The sequence below is a fragment of the Bombus pascuorum genome, chromosome 3, assembly GCF_905332965.1.
Source record: "Bombus pascuorum chromosome 3, iyBomPasc1.1, whole genome shotgun sequence".
Taxonomy (NCBI): domain Eukaryota; kingdom Metazoa; phylum Arthropoda; class Insecta; order Hymenoptera; family Apidae; genus Bombus; species Bombus pascuorum.
The window spans coordinates 19236626-19260658 of NC_083490.1; the positions used below are offsets into that span (position 1 = coordinate 19236626).

The 24033-nt window shown below is 30.9% G+C and overlaps 2 protein-coding genes across 13 annotated transcripts in view; both read right to left on the reverse strand.

Annotated features, from left to right (window-relative positions):
* Positions 1-524: 524 nt before the first annotated feature.
* On the reverse strand, positions 525-16714 carry LOC132904814 (glycerophosphocholine phosphodiesterase GPCPD1-like). Of its 11 annotated transcripts, none has more exons than XM_060955538.1 (16): positions 9743-10000; positions 8072-8302; positions 7779-7990; positions 7514-7683; positions 7250-7440; positions 7039-7173; positions 6839-6949; positions 5076-5229; positions 4855-5002; positions 4537-4762; positions 3849-3929; positions 3083-3238; positions 2576-3003; positions 2350-2497; positions 2204-2279; positions 525-2101 (listed from the first exon to the last, which is right to left on the reverse strand). In XM_060955538.1, exons 2-16 carry the CDS (start codon positions 8216-8218, stop codon positions 1971-1973), a joined length of 2514 nt encoding a protein of 837 aa, XP_060811521.1. In that variant the 5' UTR covers positions 8219-8302; positions 9743-10000; the 3' UTR covers positions 525-1970. The 11 variants fall into 11 exon arrangements, with proteins under 11 accessions (XP_060811521.1, XP_060811515.1, XP_060811522.1 ...); XM_060955542.1 differs by having other exon boundaries at positions 1924-2132; XM_060955532.1 differs by lacking the exon at positions 9743-10000 and adding an exon at positions 16441-16714 and having other exon boundaries at positions 525-2279.
* A 5039-nt stretch (positions 16715-21753) lies between these two features.
* LOC132904809 (PH domain leucine-rich repeat-containing protein phosphatase 2) overlaps positions 21754-24033 on the reverse strand; it is an 84982-nt gene continuing 82702 nt past the window's right edge. Inside the window, exons 17-18 of one of the 2 annotated variants that reach the window (XM_060955523.1) lie at positions 23763-23952; positions 23482-23626 (exon numbers count right to left, since the gene is read on the reverse strand). In XM_060955523.1, coding sequence (XP_060811506.1) covers positions 23613-23626; positions 23763-23952 — 204 coding nt within the window. In that variant the 3' untranslated portion in view covers positions 23482-23612. Of the gene's footprint in view, positions 23953-24033 lie in introns of both variants that reach the window. The other variant, XM_060955522.1, reaches the window with a different exon arrangement.

Consider the following 24033-nt stretch of genomic DNA (forward strand, 5'->3'; position numbering starts at 1 on the left):
AGTTAATTACAAATGTAAAAAACTGTTTGAAGTACAGATAATTAGACAATTTTCCTAATACCGATGAATAATTTAAGTGCATCTAAAATTTATATATAAAATATCCTAAAGAATAAACCAAGTACTTTGAAGATTTAGTTATTATGTAATTTAGTTATATTAATAAATAAAATGTATGAAGTTTTAATTTTTATTTATCACATCAAAATGTATTTGAAGTCAAGTTAATTATCTCGACCTTCGATATAATTTTCAGCTAAACAAAAAGTAAACGGCCCATAATGTGTTAACTACGTATTATATTTGACACCTATTTTCAAATCAGGTACTTCGAGTAATCGTGTTAGGAGCTCCAAATGCAAATGCAAAAATATTATTTCTTATTAGTTTTTTTAATGTTCATATGTACGTGAATATTTTTTTATATTTATAAAATCGATTAAATATTATAGTTATAATTCCTCGTTGTATATGCTCGAACTATCGTTTAATAGGGAAAGGCAAAAACAAAGAAAGACATAAGATTAGAAATCTGAAATATATATGATGTTTATCAGTATTATACACTTGAAGATTGTAATGCATTAATACCTACGTGTGTCAGAATTTGCAAAATTCTACAAATGTATTTTAATTATAAACTTGTCGAATTCCGATTTATGTATGTTTATTAACTGGTTTATTATAATGCATAGCCTCTATGACAATAGAAAAGATCAGTAACCACCCCCCTTGACGCACTGTACACGTGCATTTACATACGTGATCCCATAACATATTTGTGGTATACTTCTCTAAACCATCAACAGATATTCTGTATATTGTTAGAATCATAACGATTGATACAATCACTCTCTTTAGTTGTATAGCATACTACCAATGCGGTATAACGGTATAAATTATCTTCTCTGTTCAAAAACTTTGAAAAGATATTCGCGTGCTACTCATTCTGTCACTGATGAGGTTATCGAGTAAGATTAAGATTGATCAGGCATAAAAATCTGGACAAAAGAAATGTTATCTATAAAGCGAATGAATGATCTTATTAAATTTTACAATTGTACTTATTTGTTAAAGGAAATCAAATAATTATTTGTAACAATAACCATATTATTATTTAATATGGAAAAAAGTGGTTTTTTCTTTCCTTTTCTACAATTATACTGATTTTATATTCGCATACAATTATTTCTTTTTTTTTTTAATTTAATAAAGAAATTTTTGCTTTGTTTTTTCTCTTAATTCATATTGTAAAATACTTTGAAACATAAATAAGTGAATCTGAAATATGTATATTTATGAAAATTAGTTATTGGCAGCTTTTGTCTACATTCAAAGCTGTTAAAGACAAATCGCATCGTTCTTCTAAAAAATGTTTTTGATAACTTATTACAAAAAAGTATACATTCGTGACAGCATGCATTTGTCAGTGTTTTCATCAATTTGCATTTCTTTAAATTAATGTTTAATTAAGGAAGGAATATATATAAGAGGGGTGACTTCTTTCTATGAACTAAATGAAATATTGAGGATATTTGTACTAAAAACTTGCAACTCCTGTATTCATCTGCCACAGACAGAATAACAAAAGTTGACATCTTTTTCTACAGCCATTGGACTGCATTTTAAAAAAGGCCATTGTATAAAGTAAGTAAGACATAATATGAAATGGACAATTAAGTCGAACGATTGTAGGAATGATAAAATGACGTGAAAAATACAATCGGTCGTCTTTCTTGTGCATTATATGAATATATTCTGTGTAATGGCCGTTAAGGTGATCCAATTTTGCGGATCTAGGACTGTTGGGAAAACCAGAACTGTTTAACCCCTTTAGTGTAAATATTATAGTAAATTATAAGTTACAAAAAATTTTCTTCGGCTTCGTCCTTTCTTTTGTGGTAAATCTTTTTCTAGGTAGCGTCTTCTGTGCCAAACCACGACATGAATGGCTTCTTAAAGGAGAAACATCAAAGACAGTCTTTCGCAGACTCATCCTCTCCGCAAATTTCTGGTAATGCTGTCGTTTGGCCACATACTAAATCTGAGATACTTTTAGCTTTTACTGAGTGGCCGAAAGATTTTGCACAAACGCTGAAATCTTTTGTCATTTCACTGATCTCATTGCTCTCCTGATGGTCACATGTACTTGGTAATTTAATGGTTGACATGGGATATATATTATCACCAAGATTGTTCTTACCAAAAGATGTAATTGAGGATGTAGTTGACGTGGTTGTAATCATATTTCGCGATTTGTCGATCTCCATGTAGTATTCCTAAAATTAAATTGTGCTGTTCGTTTTTTCCTATATTTATAAGAATATAAATATTAGTATTACTACTAACCTTCTCTGTATTCAAAGAATTAGTAATTTGAGGTTGCGGTGCACAACTTTGATTACACTGTGCCAAAGCAATTAGTGCCTTTTGATTTTCTCTTGCATCAACCAAAAATATGCTTTCTTTGACTTCCTTTACGTTGTATTCATCAATTCTACAGATAATATTAAATACTTATAGCATATCTTTGTTCATACGTAAATAATTCACGTGCTTAAAGATTACTACTCACTTGTCATAAATTACTGCATGCAAACCAAGTTTCTTTAAATGTCGAATTGTATCTTTATCATTATTGTCATCTCCCCAGCAAAAAATGATTAAACCAGCATCCTTTACAAATTTAACTTGTGACGGATCCCTAAGAATATCTTCGGTATGGACATTAATTCCTAAGATATCAGCTGCTAATGCATGTCTAACAGCCATTGGTACAGTTTGACATCTTGGATCATGATAAGTAGGATATTTTGAGGTAATGCCTTGTGTCAAAAATACTACTGGATACTTATTTTGTTTAAGACGGATCATGGCACAGATATCTGGATTAAATGATGAGAAAACGATTTTCCTATCTCCTCCATATTCTAGTACGACTTTCAATATAATATCCAAATATAGATTGAGATCGAAAGGATGGTTAAGCTCGAACGTGCCATCCTGTGTATATAGATTACGATTTCCGTAAGAAGATAATAAAAATACTAAATATTTAAAAAAGTAAATTTATTACTTTTACCTTCAATTGCATAGTCCATTTAATTTCAATATTACACCCGACATGTTGTTCTAATTCTTGTAATACGGTCTGAAGCGTCGGAAAAGGCTGATGATCTTCTAAATCCTCATCAAAAAATTTTGGATTCTTTTCTCGACCTTCAGCCACATGATAAACCTGTAAGAAAATTTTATTTTGTAAAGGATTTATAAAATAAAGCACTTCGTCAACGTAACTCTGTTAGATCATAAAAGATTGGTAAAAGTTTGTAAATGTTTGACGTAAGAGATTTTTTTGAAGCCAAATAAAAGCAAACACTCTGGAGTCATGTGAATATATTAGATATATAATATCATAGAAGGCATGATATTATCTACATGCTGTGATAATGTGATTTTTTATACATATTTTCGATGAACAAGTTCGCGCCCCCGTGCGGAGGCAAATACGCACAGTCAGAGGGAAATGAAACTGGTGAAAGATTATTAAAAAATGATCTTTGAGATCTTCAAAGCATTTTTGCAAAAAGAACATTTGGTGATATTACATAATAGGTAAAAAATATTTTTCCATTGAATTACATACTTTGATACCTTACAGTATCAAGATTAAGCTTTTAATCCAAGCATAAAATGTACGATATTGTGGTACAATGATGTGGTATTAAAAATTAATTTTAGTTGGTTTTAGAATAAATTTTAAACAGGCATGCATCGTTTTTTAAAATAACTAATTTGTTATATATTTTGGCGACGAGTTAGGCGGCGCAAGCGGTATGAAAGCTCACCAGTTGGTTAACCCCCTGCTCAGCTTTATCAACGAAATACAGCACCTTACCCAACGAGTCCCACCACGGGTAATAAAAATCCTGTTGAATATTAAAAAGAGAAAAGTACGAATAGGTATGTTACACCTATAAATTCATGATTGCATGTCTGTGTATCTACATACGATACAATCCCTGAAGTAACTGATTTCTCCTTTAATACAAAAAAGGACATAAAAAGCAAGTTATTAATACGCGTAGCAGTTTTAACAAGCCGCATTCTATGTGATTAATGGTAGATGAGAAATTATATTAAATGCACCTTATTAACTTTCTAATTGATTATGTAATTAAAAATATATAGTGACTTATTATTAACATTCCTTACTAGTTAATGAAGTTAATGTTATAATATTCTTACTTATTTTTTGTACACACAATGTTAACTATTTAGTTTATATTATTCGTGTATTAGTTATTAATAAATTAAGTGTAAATAAGGTTTTTAAAAAGTTTTTCATGTTGTTGAATTGTATATGGTTTATAATAAAATAAAAAAATAAAATCCATTAAATATACGTTGAAAACATTGAAATCTGTAAATAACTGTAAAAGTGAAACTACGTATATGATGTCAGTGAAAATAGCATAAATTATTCAAGTTGAAATATATATAGAAACAAAGTAGTTACCTATTCATAAAAATTACCTTCAAAAGATGTAACTGCTCCAATGTAAGGTCCTTAACAGGTATTTCCAACATATCCATAGCTTCTATTTGTTTCTTGCGTTTTAACGAAATAGATACATAGAAATCGTGGTAAATAACTGGTATATGGTCTTTAGACAATTGGACGTCAAATTCAACCATATCAGCTCCATGGTATGATGCAGTCTTTAAAGAAGCTATTGTATTTTCACGTACATTAGCACAGCTATAAATAAATTGCAATATATAAACTTCAGCTCATCTAAATAATTTGTAAAAAATGTTATCTTTTTATTAACTTTAAAGATATTAACGTACTTCTTTGTTTGAAAGGATGTACCCAATCCTCTGTGTCCTACATCCAAGCCAGACCACCGTTGTTCCCAATGTTTTGCATATGAAATATTCATATCCCATGGATAATCCGGAATGGATTTTATCACAACATATTCCACTGTAAGTTGCCCTAAAAAAAATATATATATATAGCAATCATCAATAATATTCAATACTAAAAGATAGGAAAGACAATACTATACCAATTGGTCTATGTTTTGTGCTTGTAATTGGTACTGTTAGAAGCCCAACACTGGACTGTAATGTGCTAGGCAAGATGTAGCTGAAACCGATATGACTTGGTGGTTCTCCTGGAAAACATCTTGAGCTGTACACGTAGTAGTCCACTAAGTATGCCTGGAAAAACAACTTACTTAATATACATGGAAAAATACTAATATTTATAACAACACCAAATGCTTGCATCAATATTTTTTGCTCATCCTAGAGAGCTTGCCTCAACATTAATTAACTCCATTAAGATCAAGGACATATGAAAAAATTTTTTATTAGAGATTCTAATGAAATGTGGTAAAATTTTGTGGCAAATTATTAAAGATTCTTGACCACTAAAAATCGTAGGAATTAAACTATATCATTAAAGACACATGTACATCTTTTGCTTTTCCACAAAATTCTGTTAATTCTTTGGCAGATTCAAATAATTTGTAGGCAAAAGCAATAAATTACTAGTGAATGATAAAACAAAGGACGATAATTTATTTCCTACATAATCTAGCAATGAACCAGACCAATAATTGCCAAATGCTGTACTCTGCCTGATGACGCGTATCCCGCAACACCTGCCGATCATTCATTATTAAATTTCGATATCAAGTCTGCAAGGTTTGTAATTCAGATTCAGAAGATTCTGACAGCTTAGTCTGGTATTGGCCGCGCAACGGTGTCACGTACAGTACAGTAGAGTTGGTCAGAGCTAGAAAATATTAGTAGTACACTAAAAGGATATAGGAGTGATGGGAGCCTCACCATTTTCGACGCACACAGATGGATATGAGGTGTGACAGCGTTGACATCTCTAAATTCTTGGGGTTGTTTAGGATGGCTACAACTCACGTAAACCGATTTCATACAACGAATAGAATGCATAATTTACATGATAAATATTGTCAAAGTCCGATATTTTAGACTATGATAATGCAACGCGCTTTAGAAAATTTTGCGATTTACGAGAGATTAGCCGAAGGATAGGTGCGGTAGGGTGAACGACAATCAAAACCATCATATCTCTGTGTGATGTCATGTGACACAGATGTAAAGTGGTAGACGATGCTTTAGCATCGATACATCAGATTGCATGTTAGCATCATCATTTGCACCAGAGGTCTTGCTTTGTACAAAGCTGACGGTTGTCTTCATTCCAGGCCAGTGCGCGTGACATCGCTTCTGGTTTCCAAGGAGGGCAATAGCTGCTGAACAAGTTTAATTATCTTTTACCAAGTAATTTGAACAAGTCGCGAGAGAAGACGTGGCCGGCCTACTCGTGGTCTACTGAAAACTCACATGGTATGGTCAATGCGTATCTTTAGTGTGTCTAATTTTTTATATGAATTACCACTAGTTCTTAATTTATTGCTCTACCACATCTACAATTTTTATTAATCTTTCTCATTCATTATTTATCTGCCACTTAATAAAGATGTACTTTTGTCATTAAAGTTAAGATGCCAAATCAAAAGAAGACATATTTTGTTCTCTGATCGTTTGTATGTTTTTACAGTTAGCTTGTATATTACTGAAGACAATGCCTTCGATGTCTCCATCTGTAGACCTATCCACGACGAATAGGCTGGTTTGAAATAAATATTGGAGATCTACCCTATGTACATAATACAATGTCATACAAATTATAAGTAATGCAAGCAATAAATACCAACCAATGGTTATTCATTCAGTTGTGTATTTACTATGATTTCTTGATGAGGCACTTCATATGATTACTTACGATAGTTTCAGGATATCGAACCGCGACATTGAAGATAACAAATTCGTCTTCATTATAAGCTCGACCAAATTGCTCCTGTATCTTGAAACGAGCTTCTTCATCATTCATTGCCTAAAATTATAACAAGAATATATTATTATAAAAATAAATATGATAATCATTGATTTTTATAAAAGAAAACGTAGTAGAATGATACATACTGCAATTTCTGTAATACTAAAGGCAGGTTGATCAACAACATCTTGTGTATCCATAGAAAGACTATCATCTACACAATCGCCACCAAATTGTTGCAATTCTAAGGAATTGTGCCTAACTAGATTTACAGGTGTCATCTAAATTAAAAAAAAGATGTGTTCTAATTGTCAATTTTTAAATATTAATGTACAAATATGTAATTTTAAAACACACCTTAATGTATACTTTCCTATTTTGTAGTCTATTCTTCCATAATTTAATTGGGTTATTAAAAAGCTTAAATTGTATCACAGTTTCATCGGTCAACCAGCCCCGTTCAATTTTACAGTAACCGTTGTAATAACCGAACTTATCCGGATCTGGCAATGTTTCACTAGTAAAATTGCTTGATGCTGTAACAAATCCTTTTACTTAATGTTGCAATTTATAATAAAAATATAATTTTTTAATTAATATAAAATATACTTGATTACATACTGTTCTTTTTGATAAAGCGTGGTGTCATATGAGTTTCCCATCTACGAATGATAAGAGTTTTGGCCGAATTTTTAGTACCATTAGATTGACAGATAACAGCAACAAAATATCGGAACTCTACATCAGCATCGATGGGAAGTGCAACCTTTTGCGAAAATATTTGTCCACCTCTGAAATTTACAAATTTCATTTATTATATTTTAAGTACATGAAAAACAAAATAGTATAAATCATCATGAATATCTAAATGTTTATCTTTACTTACTCATCATCTACATCACCAAATGAATTATCTCCAGCATTGTCATGTATATCATCATTATAAAATTCTCCACTACTGTTGTTATCAAAAATTGTTGGAGAATCCCGACTGCCATGTTCTTGTGACAACTGAATTGCCTGGTTGTGATTCCAAGCACCCAGTTCAGGCAAATTACCCACTACATATAAGACTTCACTCTTTTCTAATTTATGTACCTGATTAAAATTAAAAAAAATTGAAGTTAATCTAAAATTATTGGTTTAACCACTAACAATACTAATATCAGTACTAATTACCTGGACTCTAAAAATCCAGTCCCTTTTAGATTCCCTCATGTCTGATGTATGTTCAGTCGCCACCTCGATGAAGTTAGTCTCACGTGGTACCTCTTGCTGCTTGTATTGCACCCCCTCTTTGTTCTCTATAAACCATATCCGCTGCATATTACTATGTTTTCTTTTTCTCACTGTTTTTCTCTTTCAATTTTCTGTGTTTCAAGGTGTGTTCAATTCACATCAGCTAATTTTCTGTAATGAGGGTCTTATTTTAAGGAAGATTTTAGAATAGCAATCAAATGGGATAATTATTAGATAGATACAATTTTTATGAAAACTGATTTCTGTAATTCCTTTTATAGTATATATTATTATCGAAAATAATATATTAAGAATTATTCTTTATATTTAATACATAGGATATTACTTAATATAGTTTTATCACTTTTTGATCAATGTAAATAATTTTTAAAATCTAGTAACCATTATCAAAATTTTAAGAGAACACTCAAATGATTATGTATACAATTGTTAAATTAAATTCCAAATATGAAAAATATTGGATTTTTATACATTTTTTAAAACGAAGCTTTCAGATCTTTAATATATGTATATTTCATGTGTATATTGTATGTATACTATTATGTATTATGTACATATGTATATTATTTGTTTCACAAATATATATATTTTTTTATGTTTAAATCATTTTATTTGTTTATTTAGAATTTATAGATTTTATTAAAATGTTATTAATTTTATCTTTATTGGGAAGATTTAAACATGATAATATTAAAACAAATTATAATATATAAGTTAAAACACTGTTATTCAATGGTGAACAACCTTTAAAAGTGAAAGCAGGAAAAGAAAAGAGCTTAAAGAAATAAATTTAAAATAATATAACATTTTGTGATTAATTATTAAGAATAATTTGACTGCCGTGTATATCTAGAATTTTTCAATGCAGAAATTTTTTCATAAATATCAATTTCATAAATTTCATAAAATAAGTTTTATAAAATATAATTTGGGAACAAAAATAAAAAATAATTTTACATTTTGCATATTTTTAAAGTAGTTGTAGATTTCTGATATTTTACGAAATTGTTTGCAAGGTAATTCCCTTTGTATTAATGCATAACAATAGTAGATTATTGCAACATCATAAATACACGAATGCATTTTGCGCTAGTAAAATATAGCATAGTGCAGTACAATGTGATAAAATATAGTATAAAAACTATACCAGCATACACCAATACATGAAACAAAAGCGAAATATCCAGCACTCTTTTTTCAGTAATGAAGGGAACAATTTCCAGATTATTCAATGATAAATTCAATATTGAATCTGGAGAACACATGTGTCAATAGTATATAAATATTAGCAAATGTGAAATAATTTCTGTGTCATGTCATATGTGAGTTTCGTATAATGAACAAAGCAAACCTTCTAAGTTGTCGTCAAATCACGATCATACAGATATTTTCGTAATTTTAACGGGAAAACTACTTATATGGAAATACACTGATATAAGAAAGTTTGAAAACAGCTTTTAAACAACATGTCGGAAACGAGAAAAAAATAGAAAAGAATTTGGTAAGTGAGAAAAATGTGAAGATACTCAATCTCTGTCTCGAATGGATTTTGAATTTAAACGGCATTACTTCTGAAAATTGTTAGTTTACCTATTATATCGAAAAAGTTCGGTGGGTTTTACTCGTAAAGTTGGATTGGCAGCCTGGTATTCACCTCGTACAAGAATACGTGTTATTTGACGAATGCCCAAGGCAGTCGCTCCATATTTTTTAACGAATTTGTCATAATTTGTCTCTTCACAGCACAGCACAACTATTTTAACAGACACGAAACAACTTACACGAGTGCAGCACTACACCTTACACCGCAGTAGTTTTTCTTGCACGAGTGAAGTAATGGTCGATTTGGCAACGCCGTGAACACGGAAGTGACGATACGATGGCTCAGTAGAACCTCCAATTCAAACTGGTTAAATTTATTGTACTTTGAAAAATCTATTATATACCAATTTTATTCAAAAATACATATGCATTAGTAGTAATATTACTAAGTGTACTTCTTAGTAAGTCAAAAATATTTTATACGATGCATATATACAGATATTTTTACTTAACTGATCTTTTACAAAATTTCGAGTAGTTACTTCCTGTCCGCCATACTGTGACGAATACAATAAACGATATATTTATCGAGTAAAAGTAATTTTTTATATTATTTTTCTTCTATCTATACTTTTGTGCAATATTCCGAAAATAGGAATTTTTTAATAAACTATTTCGATACGGATCGTTCTATTAAAAAAATGACATTTGAGTTTCGATGTCGTACCAGTTCATCTCCATTACTCGCAAAATTTTCGACGCCTCTTTCACATTCACTTAAGAACTTCCGTTATTGCCATACACGGTATGCAATAAATCAATGTTCAACTTTCAAAGACTTTCTATCAGAACGTTACATTTCCATCGCTAAATGCAATAATTTGCATACATCAATTTTGAACGACATATATACTATTGAGGACAATACCTATAAAACGCGCTACATAACTTCATTACCTTAGCTGCGAGTATCGATATATGCGTAAGGATAGATGAAAATCATACAGGAGCATTTAAGGATCTACTGTCTTTTCCATTTGGTATAATAACAAGTATATATCTCTTTTTATTCTCTTATTTCCTTTTGTTTTCTCATGAGTAAATATAGATATGACAAAAATTTTAACACATTCTATTGGAAGAAGGGTAGTAGTGACAACAGGAAAATACTCGTTAAAAGAATCAACCATAGGGGAACTAGAATAAGAGTAGCGTCGCATTAAAAGAGGAAACCACTCAATGCAAAGTGATGTGCCAATACTATAACTACCTATCTTTTCGCAACTGTATATAATAAGAACATCCAATTAATTACAACTGGTAGCTATATGTATATGAATCAAGCACAATCATTAGCGTTTCTATTTTGTTTCCAATATGTGTTTCAAACATTCGAATGTTCTTCTGATTTTTTTAAATATTTAAATTAAATATTTTTAATTACCATTTTTGTCTATACAATGTTTAGTTTTTCTAATTATTTTATTTAAAATAATAAAAATGTGACAATTTACATTGCAATATAAATATAAGAACAGTAATATCAACATATTTGTCTATTAAAGATATCACGCTACGTTTTGATGTTTTTAAAAACGTGTTAACAGAACATATTTTTGCTAAATCATATGTTTCTTGGATTACATCTTGGATTACACCCTAGAAACAGATGTAACACTGCACCATATTAGAATATGTAATAGTCATGCAATGCCAGACCTGGTTCGGCTTCGAGTTTGACTATTGAAACGTGAAAGGTGTATAGGCGTCATATAGTAGTATATAAATTTAAGAATCGTATAAAGATAGAGTCATTTGTTATCAAATCGTTAAGAATTGCAATTTGTTGGTTCTAAATAACTTAGAATATGTTCCTGACGATTATGAAAAATATTCGTTATTTGACTTGCGATTTGGCGAAATAAGAATAAGAAATTATGATTAAAAAAGAATTTAATTTCTATTTGCTTTTTAATAGCAAAATTTCTTCATAACTAATAGCTAATATGTCTTATATATCAGAAAATTATATTCTTTTCATACCTGTTATTATGGAACTTCACTTGATAAGTGAAGAAAGTATATACGCAACATCGTTCCTTTTCTTTTCTGTGATTTATTTGCTATTTGTAATTATAAATTACCTACAATTATAGCTACAAATAAATTTTATTCTTAAAACGAATGTTTTAAAATTTTTCGTTTAGATATAAATAGAATATATTCTAAAAAGGTTCAAAATTTATAATATCCTTAATTCTGGCAAAACTATCTACTACAATACTTTGAAATTAATTATCGCTAAGAGAAAGTACACTTTACTCTGGTATCACTATTGCAATAAACAAGCAGTAGATAGCGTTTCTATTTGTTTAGCTATTAATAAATCTTGAATTTTTGATTAATATAATATTAATCTGATAAATACAATATTTGATTTATGCTATATGGATAATATCGATCATTTTCATATCTAATATACAAAATTACACACCTAATTAATACTTACACATCTCTTATAAAATATTTATATTTTTCAGTTTATATTATTAAAACGTTATATATATTACATTAAAAATCATATATAGAGTCATTAAAAATCACAGGTATCTTTTAAAATTTATATTTTACGTAACCAGAAAAATCTGGATCCCAACTTGCGAGCATTTATACTTAGAATTTCTACTTGCCAACACTTTTACACGTGCGACATGTATTTTTTAAGGCCAACGTAACTTGATGAGTTGCAAGAAATTGTCTTAACAAAAAATATTTAAGGAAATACAATTGCGCAACTTCTTTTTTAAAGATTCTTTCAACAGAACTTAAGGTTCGATTGCTTATGGCGCAGTAATGTATTGGTATAAATGAAGAAATCAATATCATTCCGTCCTCAAAGGTATTTGCATTATACCTATTAAGCGTACTCTACGATATTAAATATAACATTTCTCTTATAATATTACTTATAATTTATTTGACATGTAATGCATACATTTCTTAATCTTTTGAATATTGTATTTTCTGGGAGGATTATTTTTATGGAATCTAGAAACAAACTATCGTGGGACGTCATCCATTTTTATGATACAAGAATTACAACTTAATTTAAGCAATATGTTCTTTATGTGTTTATTAATTTATCGTAATGATAAATCATGTATGAACTCTCGACTATACAATGCTACCTTACTTCAACTTCCAAGAAAAAGTGGATTCACAGAATGTAAATCTATTTGTGAAAACATTTTTGCTTAAAAGACGTCCAACCACGATGTAAAAGAATATTTTTTAAGAATTATCTAAGTCATATTTTTCACAGTAATTTATATTTATTTGACAGAAGTGTATCGTTGAAACATTATACTACTCTGCTGATTTCTAAGAATGCTTTTACTTTTTGCTGTATAAAGGAACATCACGATGTCGGATATTTATTACGTATTTAGATAAATGTATAAATACGTAGCTACAAATATTTATCAGATGTCATCCTTCTCTCTACTTTATTTTGTTACGATTTTAGTTTTTTTAAAATTAGATGTTTGAATTATCATCATTTATATATTAATTAACTAATATATTTTTATTATTTATATACAAATAATCCTTGAAATGAGTTCAACGACATAAGAAACAATAAATGATCAAGGTCTCACAAGGTCGAGAACGACAAAAATAATCTAGAATATTTGCAATGTCGTTCCATCGGATAAAAATACCTGTCTTTAAAATGATTTTCAGTTTCAAAAATAATTTTCTTGAATCCTGTAAATTACGGTTTTGATATATTTTATTACGTTTATGTATTTCAGCAGAAGAAGCTTTAAGAGAAATTGCGAATATTTAATAATTCAAGTGTCATGTATAGAAATCTACGTATTTGGCTGCAAAGCGGCAATTTTTTAAAAATAAGTATTCTGAAATAGAATTTAAACTGGATATGTATAACGTCTATTATTTGGACACAGTTCAATGTTTCTTGAACACTGTTGATTGTTGATCACTGAATTCAAAATATAATTCAAGATAAAAGAATATCATATAATGAAAACTCTAGAAATAAAACGAAAATAATGAAAATTATATATGTAGTTAAGGATAGAGGTTCTATATATTTTTATAGTTGATAGCACGATCGCATGTGCTTTATCAGTTATTTCAGGATTACCCTGTATAGCTTTGTTCAATTTTCCGTCAAGGTTTCAGCGATTATTTTTAAATATTTTACGTTTTATGATTCTAAAGAAAGTATACTTTAAAAAGATTTTAGTTATGTATCTGAAAATTTATTTTCATTTGCTTTTTATGTGAGATTTTCATCATATAGTCTATATTAAACAGAATAATGATCAAGCGTCGTGAAAGTCATACTGAGTTACTTATCGATCTGTTCGAATCATTGGTGCACACTTAACAAAGATGTAAAAAAGGTCGAGTAAAGAAACAAAACTAAGCATGCAATTATTCCGATGCCATTGTTCTATTACCATTGACACAAATAAACTGTACTCGTAATCGTTTATACATCCATTTTTTCATTCCTTTGCTATTGTTGCATGTAATTAGCGCCTAAATAGAAAACACTATTTCTTTTTCTACAAATAACACTTCACAAATAATGTTTCACAAACGAACACTGAAAATATATTTTTCTCAAGCTTTTATTTCATTGCATGATTTATCTATCGTGATCGACTTAAACATTCGATATCAATTATTCAGTGGAGGATCAAAATTACAAGCAATCATTGTCACATCTAACCAAACAGTTGTTCATTAATTAATAAATTATAGCGTATATTTTAAACTATACTCACTATTATTGTTTGTAATATTAATTTTTTCTTATCTGAAAAAAATTTTTTTTGGAAATATTTCATTAACTATTTATAATTTAATAAATTATATATATATTATTTCTTTTGTATCGTGTGTTATTACTATTATCATTATATTATAAACATCTTTGTATTAAAAGATATATACATTTCCTAGGGATACCAAAACGCCATCTGTACATGATTTTTCTTGGATCGCCATGTTTTAAGGTTAGAGGATAAAGCGCGCGTGACATTGTTAATTCGATTTGAAAGTTTTTCTGTATAGCATATAACGCTAGTCGCTCTTGTGCAATATTTGCACGTCATGAAATTGCACATTCTCTTAGCACGACGTACGTTATTCCAGTTAGTAGGAAAATTATGAAAAATTATACAAAATTAATATATATAAAAGACGTACATTGGTATGAAATTATTTTTATTTTTATCTAATGTGATTCATTTAACGTGATTATAAAGTCCTAATAATATACAATAGACAATAATGAAGTTCTTTCTCATTTCTGTTTTAATATCTCTTCTATTAAACCAATATCAACAAAATGTATCTATCATAGTATATGTATATGTGACAATAATTTAGTCTATCTAGCAACAATTAGTTTGCATACGTATTATGGAACAATTTCTAGCATTTAAAACCGGAAAATGAAAGCTGATAAAGTTATTTGTGACAATGACTTGCAATCATACCTCGAGTAGTAAGGAAAGTTGTTTAACAAAACAGTTCTTGTTTAATTAGAAATAAAAAGAGAGTGTATTGTAAGGTTCAAAATCCATAAAAAAATTGATTTCATCACTTATTTGTCGCGATATTTAATTAACTGAACTAACCAAATTATTGTTTAATTCGTTTGATATAGAAGTAGAATTGTTTATAAAATTATTATTGTTACGCGTTGTTCGATGGATCACAAAATCGACGATTTCATTTTTATTCGCGGAATCTTGCGAAGTTTCAGATTTTAGCTTGTATTAGTGTATCTCTACTCCTCGAATCATTATGTCAGGTTGAGCAATGTAAAACATTCAGCCATATTTCTTTGGTAACAATCATTTTAGTTGTTATTTTTCAAGTAATCTCGAGGCAATTTCGTCAAAAACTGCGTAAAAACGACGTTGTACGATAACCGAGGAAAGCATAAAAAAGATATTTATCTATAAATAAGATATCGAATAATTTGTTAGCTATTCCTTTTCCTGAAAGCAATATATTCTTAATAGAGCCCTTTAAATATTACATAGACGAAGAATTTATTAAAAGTAAATTAAGATTATTCTCGTTTACACAATGTATGTATATGATATAATTGTAAATTTTTACAACGATGAATCGACACGCGGCTGTCATATTAACTCATCGACTGCGAACTTTCAACTTATTGTACAAGGTTTCATGTGATTTCATTGTACGGTTTCACGTATGGTTTCGTAGTGACGAACAGAATCAATCTAATAAAGATTAAATCAGTTAGGTTGAAAACTGATAGGCAGTAGGGAAATATGTACATCAGTCGAGCGATCGATTCGAGAATTTATCGTTAACGTTCGATAAACTATGGATTTATTCGTACACATTACGGATCGGTTTTCATTTCACGATCAAAGAGTCTAACTAAGAGTGAGTTTCGCGACTCTAAATGTCGCCAATTACAACACGTGATAAACAGAAATCAATTTGCCGCTTACTGTCGGTAGGAAATAACTTGAATTTTGACTTTAATGTACGAACGGAACATGTGGACGATTAATCGGCGGGGTTAGCTTTTTGGAACACACCTTGAAGACAAGTTGACGCAATCACACGATCTGTCACGTATCGAAAACCAAATGACCGGAAAACATTTCCGTGACGATATTGTTAACGGTAATAAAGTGTAATGGTGCATCATTGCTACTCACTAAGTTTTGTCACGTGCACTGTATCACGCTCTTCTTCTGGTGGGTATCATAGCAAGTGAATTAACTATAAAAAGTAGTCACACAGTGTTTCACAGACGAACATATAACGTGTGCGCACATCGCGACGATAAAATTCCTACAAATGTTACGAACGTAATTATAAGCGAGTAACAAAGGAAAAAAGACAAAGAAAGAGGGAAAGGCACAACGATTTGCCTAAACACAACAGACAACCTTTGCTGCCGTTGAAATACTACTGACTGTTCGAGTCGGATTTCAATCAGGTTATGCAAACCCTACAAATCCCCACTTTTCTTTTCCTCTTGTATACCTACGTACGTGACTCTCCGATATGGTCAACATCTATGTATGCAGGCTTGTGTATGCGTACGCATATATGATGTATGTACGCGTCATACGATTTGTGTAGTACACGTGCACTATATTTTGGACTTTATTTTATATTTTTTATACTTTCATATATTTTATTTTAATATTTCATATATCTATATTTTATATTTTGTATAATTTTATATTCTAACTATCTATCGTATGAAGAATTGCAATTTTTATTCAAATTAATTGTAATTTATTCTACATTAAGTGTAAAGTAGGGAGAACTATTAATGCATAATACATTTTTTATTTGCAACTTTAATGCATTAGTGTTAGTGTATTACATTAAAGAAGGAACGAACATTTTCAGAAGAATATATCATATTAAAAAAATGTTTAGGATGGGATATTTGCAGAATTATCATTTCTTTGTAAAGAAATATTTTATTAAGAATAAAATGAGATTAATAAGCAACGAAATGTTAATTATTATATAGCTATTTCTTCTGAAATAATTGAACTTTATTTATACAAGTGCAATTGTACTTGTACGTAACATTATGTAAAGTGTTTGTCGGAAAAATACTCACCATTGATAATTAACGATCAAACAGTATTTTATAAATCTATAACCTTGATATAGGGAATCATTTAATTTGTACAATCAATATTTGTAGGTTAACTAATTCAGAAATGAAGAAATTAGGAAGAAATGACTATTATTATTTTATATTCTGTTTTATATAAACTTTACTTACAATGTATAAAAATTTACAAAAATAAATTGATATATAATAAACTACATAAAATCATACTTCTTTCTATCTAATCACAGGATTTTCGATTGTTTAAGTGTTTATATAATTTGAAGTACATATTTCACAGCCAAGTTTCGATTTTTATCTATTTATCTACTTATCAACAATAATCATTTCCTACATTCCTCTTATTTTCTAATTAACGAATTCATACACATTCAATTAATGGAATTTTAGTTGCATCTATGATACAGTGAACCATATCATGATTATATTGGTAAATAGATGCTATTGCCACATTATTCATTATTATTGTAGGCGTTTCTCATCGATCAAATACTTCATCAAACTTGTAAACAATATGTTTGTCATATTTAGAGACGTCATTTGTATGCGAATTGCTTCATACATGACTTCCTTACATAAAATGTGTTTTGTTTCGTCATTAGAAATTTTGCAATATAGTGTTGATGATAATTTTGTTTGTTAAAATTTGAATTCTTGTTTTAGGAAATGTCCATATTATTATATGATAATTTTGGATGAGTAAACTAAATGGAAAAAAGAGATCCAATTGATATTCGAAATGATATATTTTGTATACGTAATGCTATATACAAGTCGGAGATGAAAGGACACCGCAGCCTTTCTTTCGGAATGTTTGGGAAAGTCTCCAATACTTTTCAAATTATATAAACACTTAAACAATCGAAAATCCTGTGATTAGATAGAAAGAAGTATGATTTTATGTAGTTTATTATATATCAATTTATTTTTGTAAATTTTTATACATTGTAAGTAAAGTTTATATAAAACAGAATATAAAATAATAATAGTCATTTCTTCCTAATTTCTTCATTTCTGAATTAGTTAACCTACAAATATTGATTGTACAAATTAAATGATTCCCTATATCAAGGTTATAGATTTATAAAATACTGTTTGATCGTTAATTATCAATGGTGAGTATTTTTCCGACAAACACTTTACATAATGTTACGTCCCAATACTCTTTATTATAGCTAATAATTTAGCTAATAATTAAAATAATTAAAATAATTAAATATAGCTAATAATTTAAATAATAAAACTGAGAAATAACTGTTTATGAGTCAAGTTATTTATGATTATCCGAGATTTATGACAGTGGGCTTGGGCTCGAACTGACATAACAGGTCACTGAACATAACTACGGTTACGGGAGGGACGTGCACCTAACAGAGGTATAAACAGGGATTAAAAACAGGGATTGACCTGCGGAATACAGAGAAATACGGAGAGGAGTATGAAAGGGCAGTTCCACTTGGACTGAGGCTGAATCCGAGAAGTTCGACTAGCCCAGTGAACACGTACATCGAGTTCCTAATCGCAATCGTCATCCAGTTGACATCTAAATCATTCACTCACCGATATCACTTATTAACCTTTGCAATACATTCGTTTCAATCAATATCATCTGGTATACGACAATGATGGACAAGTCGTAGAAAGATTCATTACATGACCCATTTTCCAAAGACTACCCGACATACATATAAATACTGTGATTGTAGAATATTAACTTATTACCGTCACGTATGTGTGACGTTCATTTACCATAACGAATGGAACGTCATTAATATGTGACGTGTTGGAGCGAACGTAGTAAAGTGCATAATAAACAACTGTAATAAGTAATTTTATTTTCAGACAAAGAAAAAAAAATCTTTTAGCTTCTAATTCATATTTATTTGTTAGTCTTTAAGGCAATTTAATTTTTTTTTAATTAAAATATTTAAATAATACCTAATGTTTTCAGGAAGCAAATATTATAAGATTTGATCGAATTTAAATTAAAGATTAGCTATATTACAATACGAAGATTATATACTTTCTAAAACTTGTTAGCTTATTGTTAGATTATTTTTAATAATCTTATCACGAATACTGCTCGCGATCGTAAAATACATGTTATCAACTTATATCTTATCAATATAATTACTTAACGATTCAAAAATATCGAGCAATTTTATTTAGTTTGGAGGTGTGGCAGAAAAACAAATAAGGAATTGTACACAAATCGCTAATTTTATTAAAACATAAAGTTTTATGATGAAAAGTATATAATTAACGTGGAATAATTATGAATATCTGACTTTGAGATTTTAATATGAGAATGAATTGATTTAAATTACGATAAATTTTATTATACGTCATTTTTCGAAGAACTCTTCTTGTTACGTCCGGTGACTCTTTACATTCAAGCTGTGCACATAGAATTAAGCGGATGATAATAATCCTAAGGAACTGTCATAAAACGAGGCTTTTAGATTTACCGTGAAGGCCGTTAAGTGGCATAAAACATTTTGGAGTTAAGAAGTTTTTCCATGTTTCCCGGGATTCCATCTGCAAGCGACCAGTGGTGGGTTCATCATCTTTAGGACAGTCAACATCTCTTTACCAGGTTTTCACCCTTCAATCATTCACCTACTTAACTTATACCTTACTCTTACTTACAGCGTAACTATCTTTCCTACAAAGTTGTTGGAAACATATACTATCTTTGAACTGTTAATCAAGCATTATACTTATTAAACTACCTCTATTATCCTAATCGAAATAGGGGATGGATCAGTTCGTGGCGTCGATTGTCTAATCGTAACGGGAATTTACGACTCCCGTTGACGCGCTTCCTTGCGATCGCGTCTCTCCGCGAACGATCGAGAAAACCATTTATCCATTTGAATATTAATAATTTCGAATGTGTTACGTCGCGTGAGATGGTCCGCACGACATCCCTTATGGTCAGGCCGCCTAAGGCCTACCCATCGTCACAGTGACCCATATTAGGCTCAAAGAACCCCACGACGCCACGTACAGTCAAGTCACTTCTCGTCAACGATTCGGTCAAACACTTCTCTTCTACTACGCGGAGAGTCAAGTCAAGTCATTGCTATTACGCTCATCGGGTATTCTGGATCTTGGGATATAACGCGCTACCACCTCAACCCTCGGGTAAGACATTGTACTTTCCGCCGACATCAAAACATCTTCTGTATATGTTCTACGTGTTGTAATCGGGTGTAAATATATTTATATTAGATAACTGTAGACTACAGTTATTCAACCACAACCACCCCTATTGTCCTTGTTAAGGTTATTCGGTATATATGGAATTAAAGAAATGCGTGGGTAAGTTGTAAGGTATTGAAAGTATATATATTGTGAATAATAAAGTACAAAATGTGAAATACAATGTAAGCCGATCCAGATCCTCTTGCTAGTGTCACGGCTGAAATTCGAACAGCTATATTGCTACGTCGCGTGAGATGGTCCGCGGGACATCCCTCATGGTCAGGCCACCTAGGCCTGCCCATCGTCACGGTGACCCGTATTAGGCCCAAGGAACCCCCATAAACCGCATTTGTTAAACATTAAGGTACAGTCATATAGACATCGCCGGTTTATGGAAGGTCCGAAAAGTCCGTTAGTTTATTGTACATCCTCGCTAATTGCGAAGAAAGCAGATGTGCCCTGCGAAACTGCTGGGTTTTCCCCAAGAACAAGGACACCCATGAGCCAAATTTGCAGGAGACTTTCTCCTCGTATTGTATTTATTAACATTGACCATAACCAATGGGCATCACGGATCGTTACCCTCACTATTATACCCAAAAGAGTAAACAGCGAATCCGCGTCCTTAGTTCAGAAGGAAATACCCTCACCGAGTTTTCCTCAGTAAGAGCAGTAGAGCAGTCAGAGAGTCTTGAACAGTCACGCCTAGAGCTCGGAAGTGTATTGGAAACATAAGAAAAAAATAAAAGTTTCTTTTCTCCTTAAATTTATTATTATTTTACGTGACACTAGCAACGTTACCCTGAGACTAAAAGAAGCCTGAAGCCAACGTCGCACATGTACCGCTTATGGTCTGTCCTCGACGCATTCTTTTGTCTATGCGCTATCGATGACCTCAGCGCTTGAGAAAACCGAAGACCAGATGTAGAGTTTTCTCAGAAGTGGCGATCACTTCAACATTCCTAACCGAAATAAGGGGATCGCCCTGCTCGCGGTGTCGATTCGTATAATCGTAACAGGAATTTACGACTCCCGTTGACGCGTCTCAAAGCGAACGCGTCTCCCCGCGACTGAACGAAAATACAGAATGTATTATGTGCTTCTGAGTTTTTGTTAAAGATGCGACGATTTAGTTAGAAGAGGTGCATTATCAAGAACAATAAAATGCGGTTTTAATGATTTATCCGTAGTTTGCAGTATTACACGCAATTTTTACAAATTAAACAGATTGAACATTAACTTATAACGGTATTTGATAGTAATATGCATATTTATCAAAAAGAGTAAGAGTTAATCCATTGTCTACACATTGAAAGAACCTTTTATTTGGATTTTTATACTTAATCAGTCTCATGCTTATCTTAATAGAAGTCAGCTGTATTTACCTTGAATATCTGAAATTTATCCAGACGACAAAGAAGGAAAGAAAATTTCTATACTTGTAATACTTCTCTGATGTGATAAAGAGACTTTATTGCGATAGAGAAATAGAGAGTTTAATGCTGGTCGACAAATAAGATAATGCCTTATCAACGCCACCATTAAAAAACATTAGCTGACGAGAAAACAGAGATAACGGGATGATGTCTGGGGGTACCGAGATTGTTAATTTATCATTATAAGTTGATGAAAAAATATATAAGCCAACTAAGCAATGTACTTGTTCCGGGTCAACGGATCTTGATTATATAAGTTTAAACGTTCTGATTATATTTTCATGTTAGATTATTTTGATATGTTATAACAAATTTGTTGTTCTTGGCGTTTGATCGTTTATTTGGTAGCTTCAGGTACAGTAATCGCTACATTTTTCATTTGTATAAAAATATTCTTGACCATAATCATTATAGGAATCTGATTAACTTACACAAATCGAAGTTTCACTTAAAAAATCAAGTTATACAATTTTTCACATTTAATATAACGTGGATTTATAAAGATAAGTAATGTTTAATCACAGAATCGCCCGTCTAGGATGAGAATGGAAAAATGGAATATTCAAAAGAGCGGTTTTTCAAACTCGTTCTAATACGTAACCGTATACTTTGTACAAACAGTGTGAGATCGCGCTATTTGTTACTTGGATAGAGTTATATACATACATATGTATCCCATGTAAATACTTAGCTTGCAGTTTGTCTTTAGGATAGCTTATCTTAATGCACTTTTCACAATTTGTAATGATATTTCATATTTTATATTCACTCACGTTTGTTACAAACATGTTTGTTGAAACAAATGTGCACGCAACCACCGTTTTTTATATTTATGTAATGTTTAGAAAAATACATTATAATTCATAAACATATATTTGGCAACAAGTCTGTACAAATATGAATACCTTTTATTTTTCCGCTTGACAGTACAAAACATATCGCATGTCGTATACCGTATAAATGGAAGTTTCAATATGCATTTTTAGCGATAATTCGTTCAATTCTTGAATATAAATAACCCCACTGATCGCTTGAATCGCTCACGCAGTGAGTCGGTATATCAACAAACATGATAAAAAAGTTTGAGTTACAATTTATCTTGTGAAATAAATTCAGATTAAAATGTATAACAACGGAACCAATAAGTTCTGTATCCAAAATTCATGTACACAAGATAAGAAGAAAATAAAATAAGCCTGTAATTTTTAACGAAAAATCTCTTTGTCGAGTAGTTTCCACATTGTTACGATCAGCTAAAGCTTAATAGCTCTTGCATAAATCACCGTCTAGTATTATCAATTCGCCGCATTTCATTGTCGCTTTTCATTTGCCATATTTTTGCTTAAGAGATAAGTCTATCTTCTAATGCCATATATCCGCCATAAATAACGATAACACGTGTACGTACATACCTTTCAACATCACGATATAGTTTCACAATTGCAACAACACTGTGCTCAACTCGCGTATCACAATTCGGTCGTAGCCACTCCCCAATATTGTTGCATCCTCGTCGCGTCCTGTTCCAGCGAATCTAATCCGTTTCTTTCCTGAATGACGGCGAAATCGTATTCGAGATTATACGGCATCAACCTCTGCAGGCTGCCAAAGTAAGCCGCGTTAGGACCTCCGTTTAGTAATCTTCTTCCGCTACCAAATCGAACGACGGGCGGCCTCGGTAGGGAAGGATTAAAGGACCTGGCACTTCCAAATCTCTTTGATAGAAAAGGCAAATTACCGGCTAATTGAGGCGTGGATCTCGATTGCCCTCGTCGTAGGGGAGTCCTTGATAGGGTGTCTAATTCCTTGTCGAACAAGAGTTGAGTATTCTGTTCCAACATATATTCCCAGCAACGGAATTGCTCCTCACTTAGCGCACCGGATCTCTCGGATACCGTGTCCTCTTGAGCCGTTAAACAGGCGGATACCTTCAAGTTTTATGTAATATTTTATTATATATATATATATATACACACACACTATGGAAAGGAATAAAAATATTTACTTAC

Excerpts from the sequence above, each read along its gene's own strand:
- LOC132904814 (XM_060955532.1), bottom strand. The coding sequence starts at position 8,218 with ATGCAGCGGATATGGTTTATAGAGAACAAAGAGGGGGTGCAATACAAG. Across the intron at positions 7,684-7,778 it reads TTTGGTGATGTAGATGATGA|AGGTGGACAAATATTTTCGC; the intron begins GTAAGTAAAGAT and ends TGTAAATTTCAG. Across the intron at positions 2,498-2,575 it reads CATGCAGTAATTTATGACAA|AATTGATGAATACAACGTAA; the intron begins GTGAGTAGTAAT and ends TATTATCTGTAG.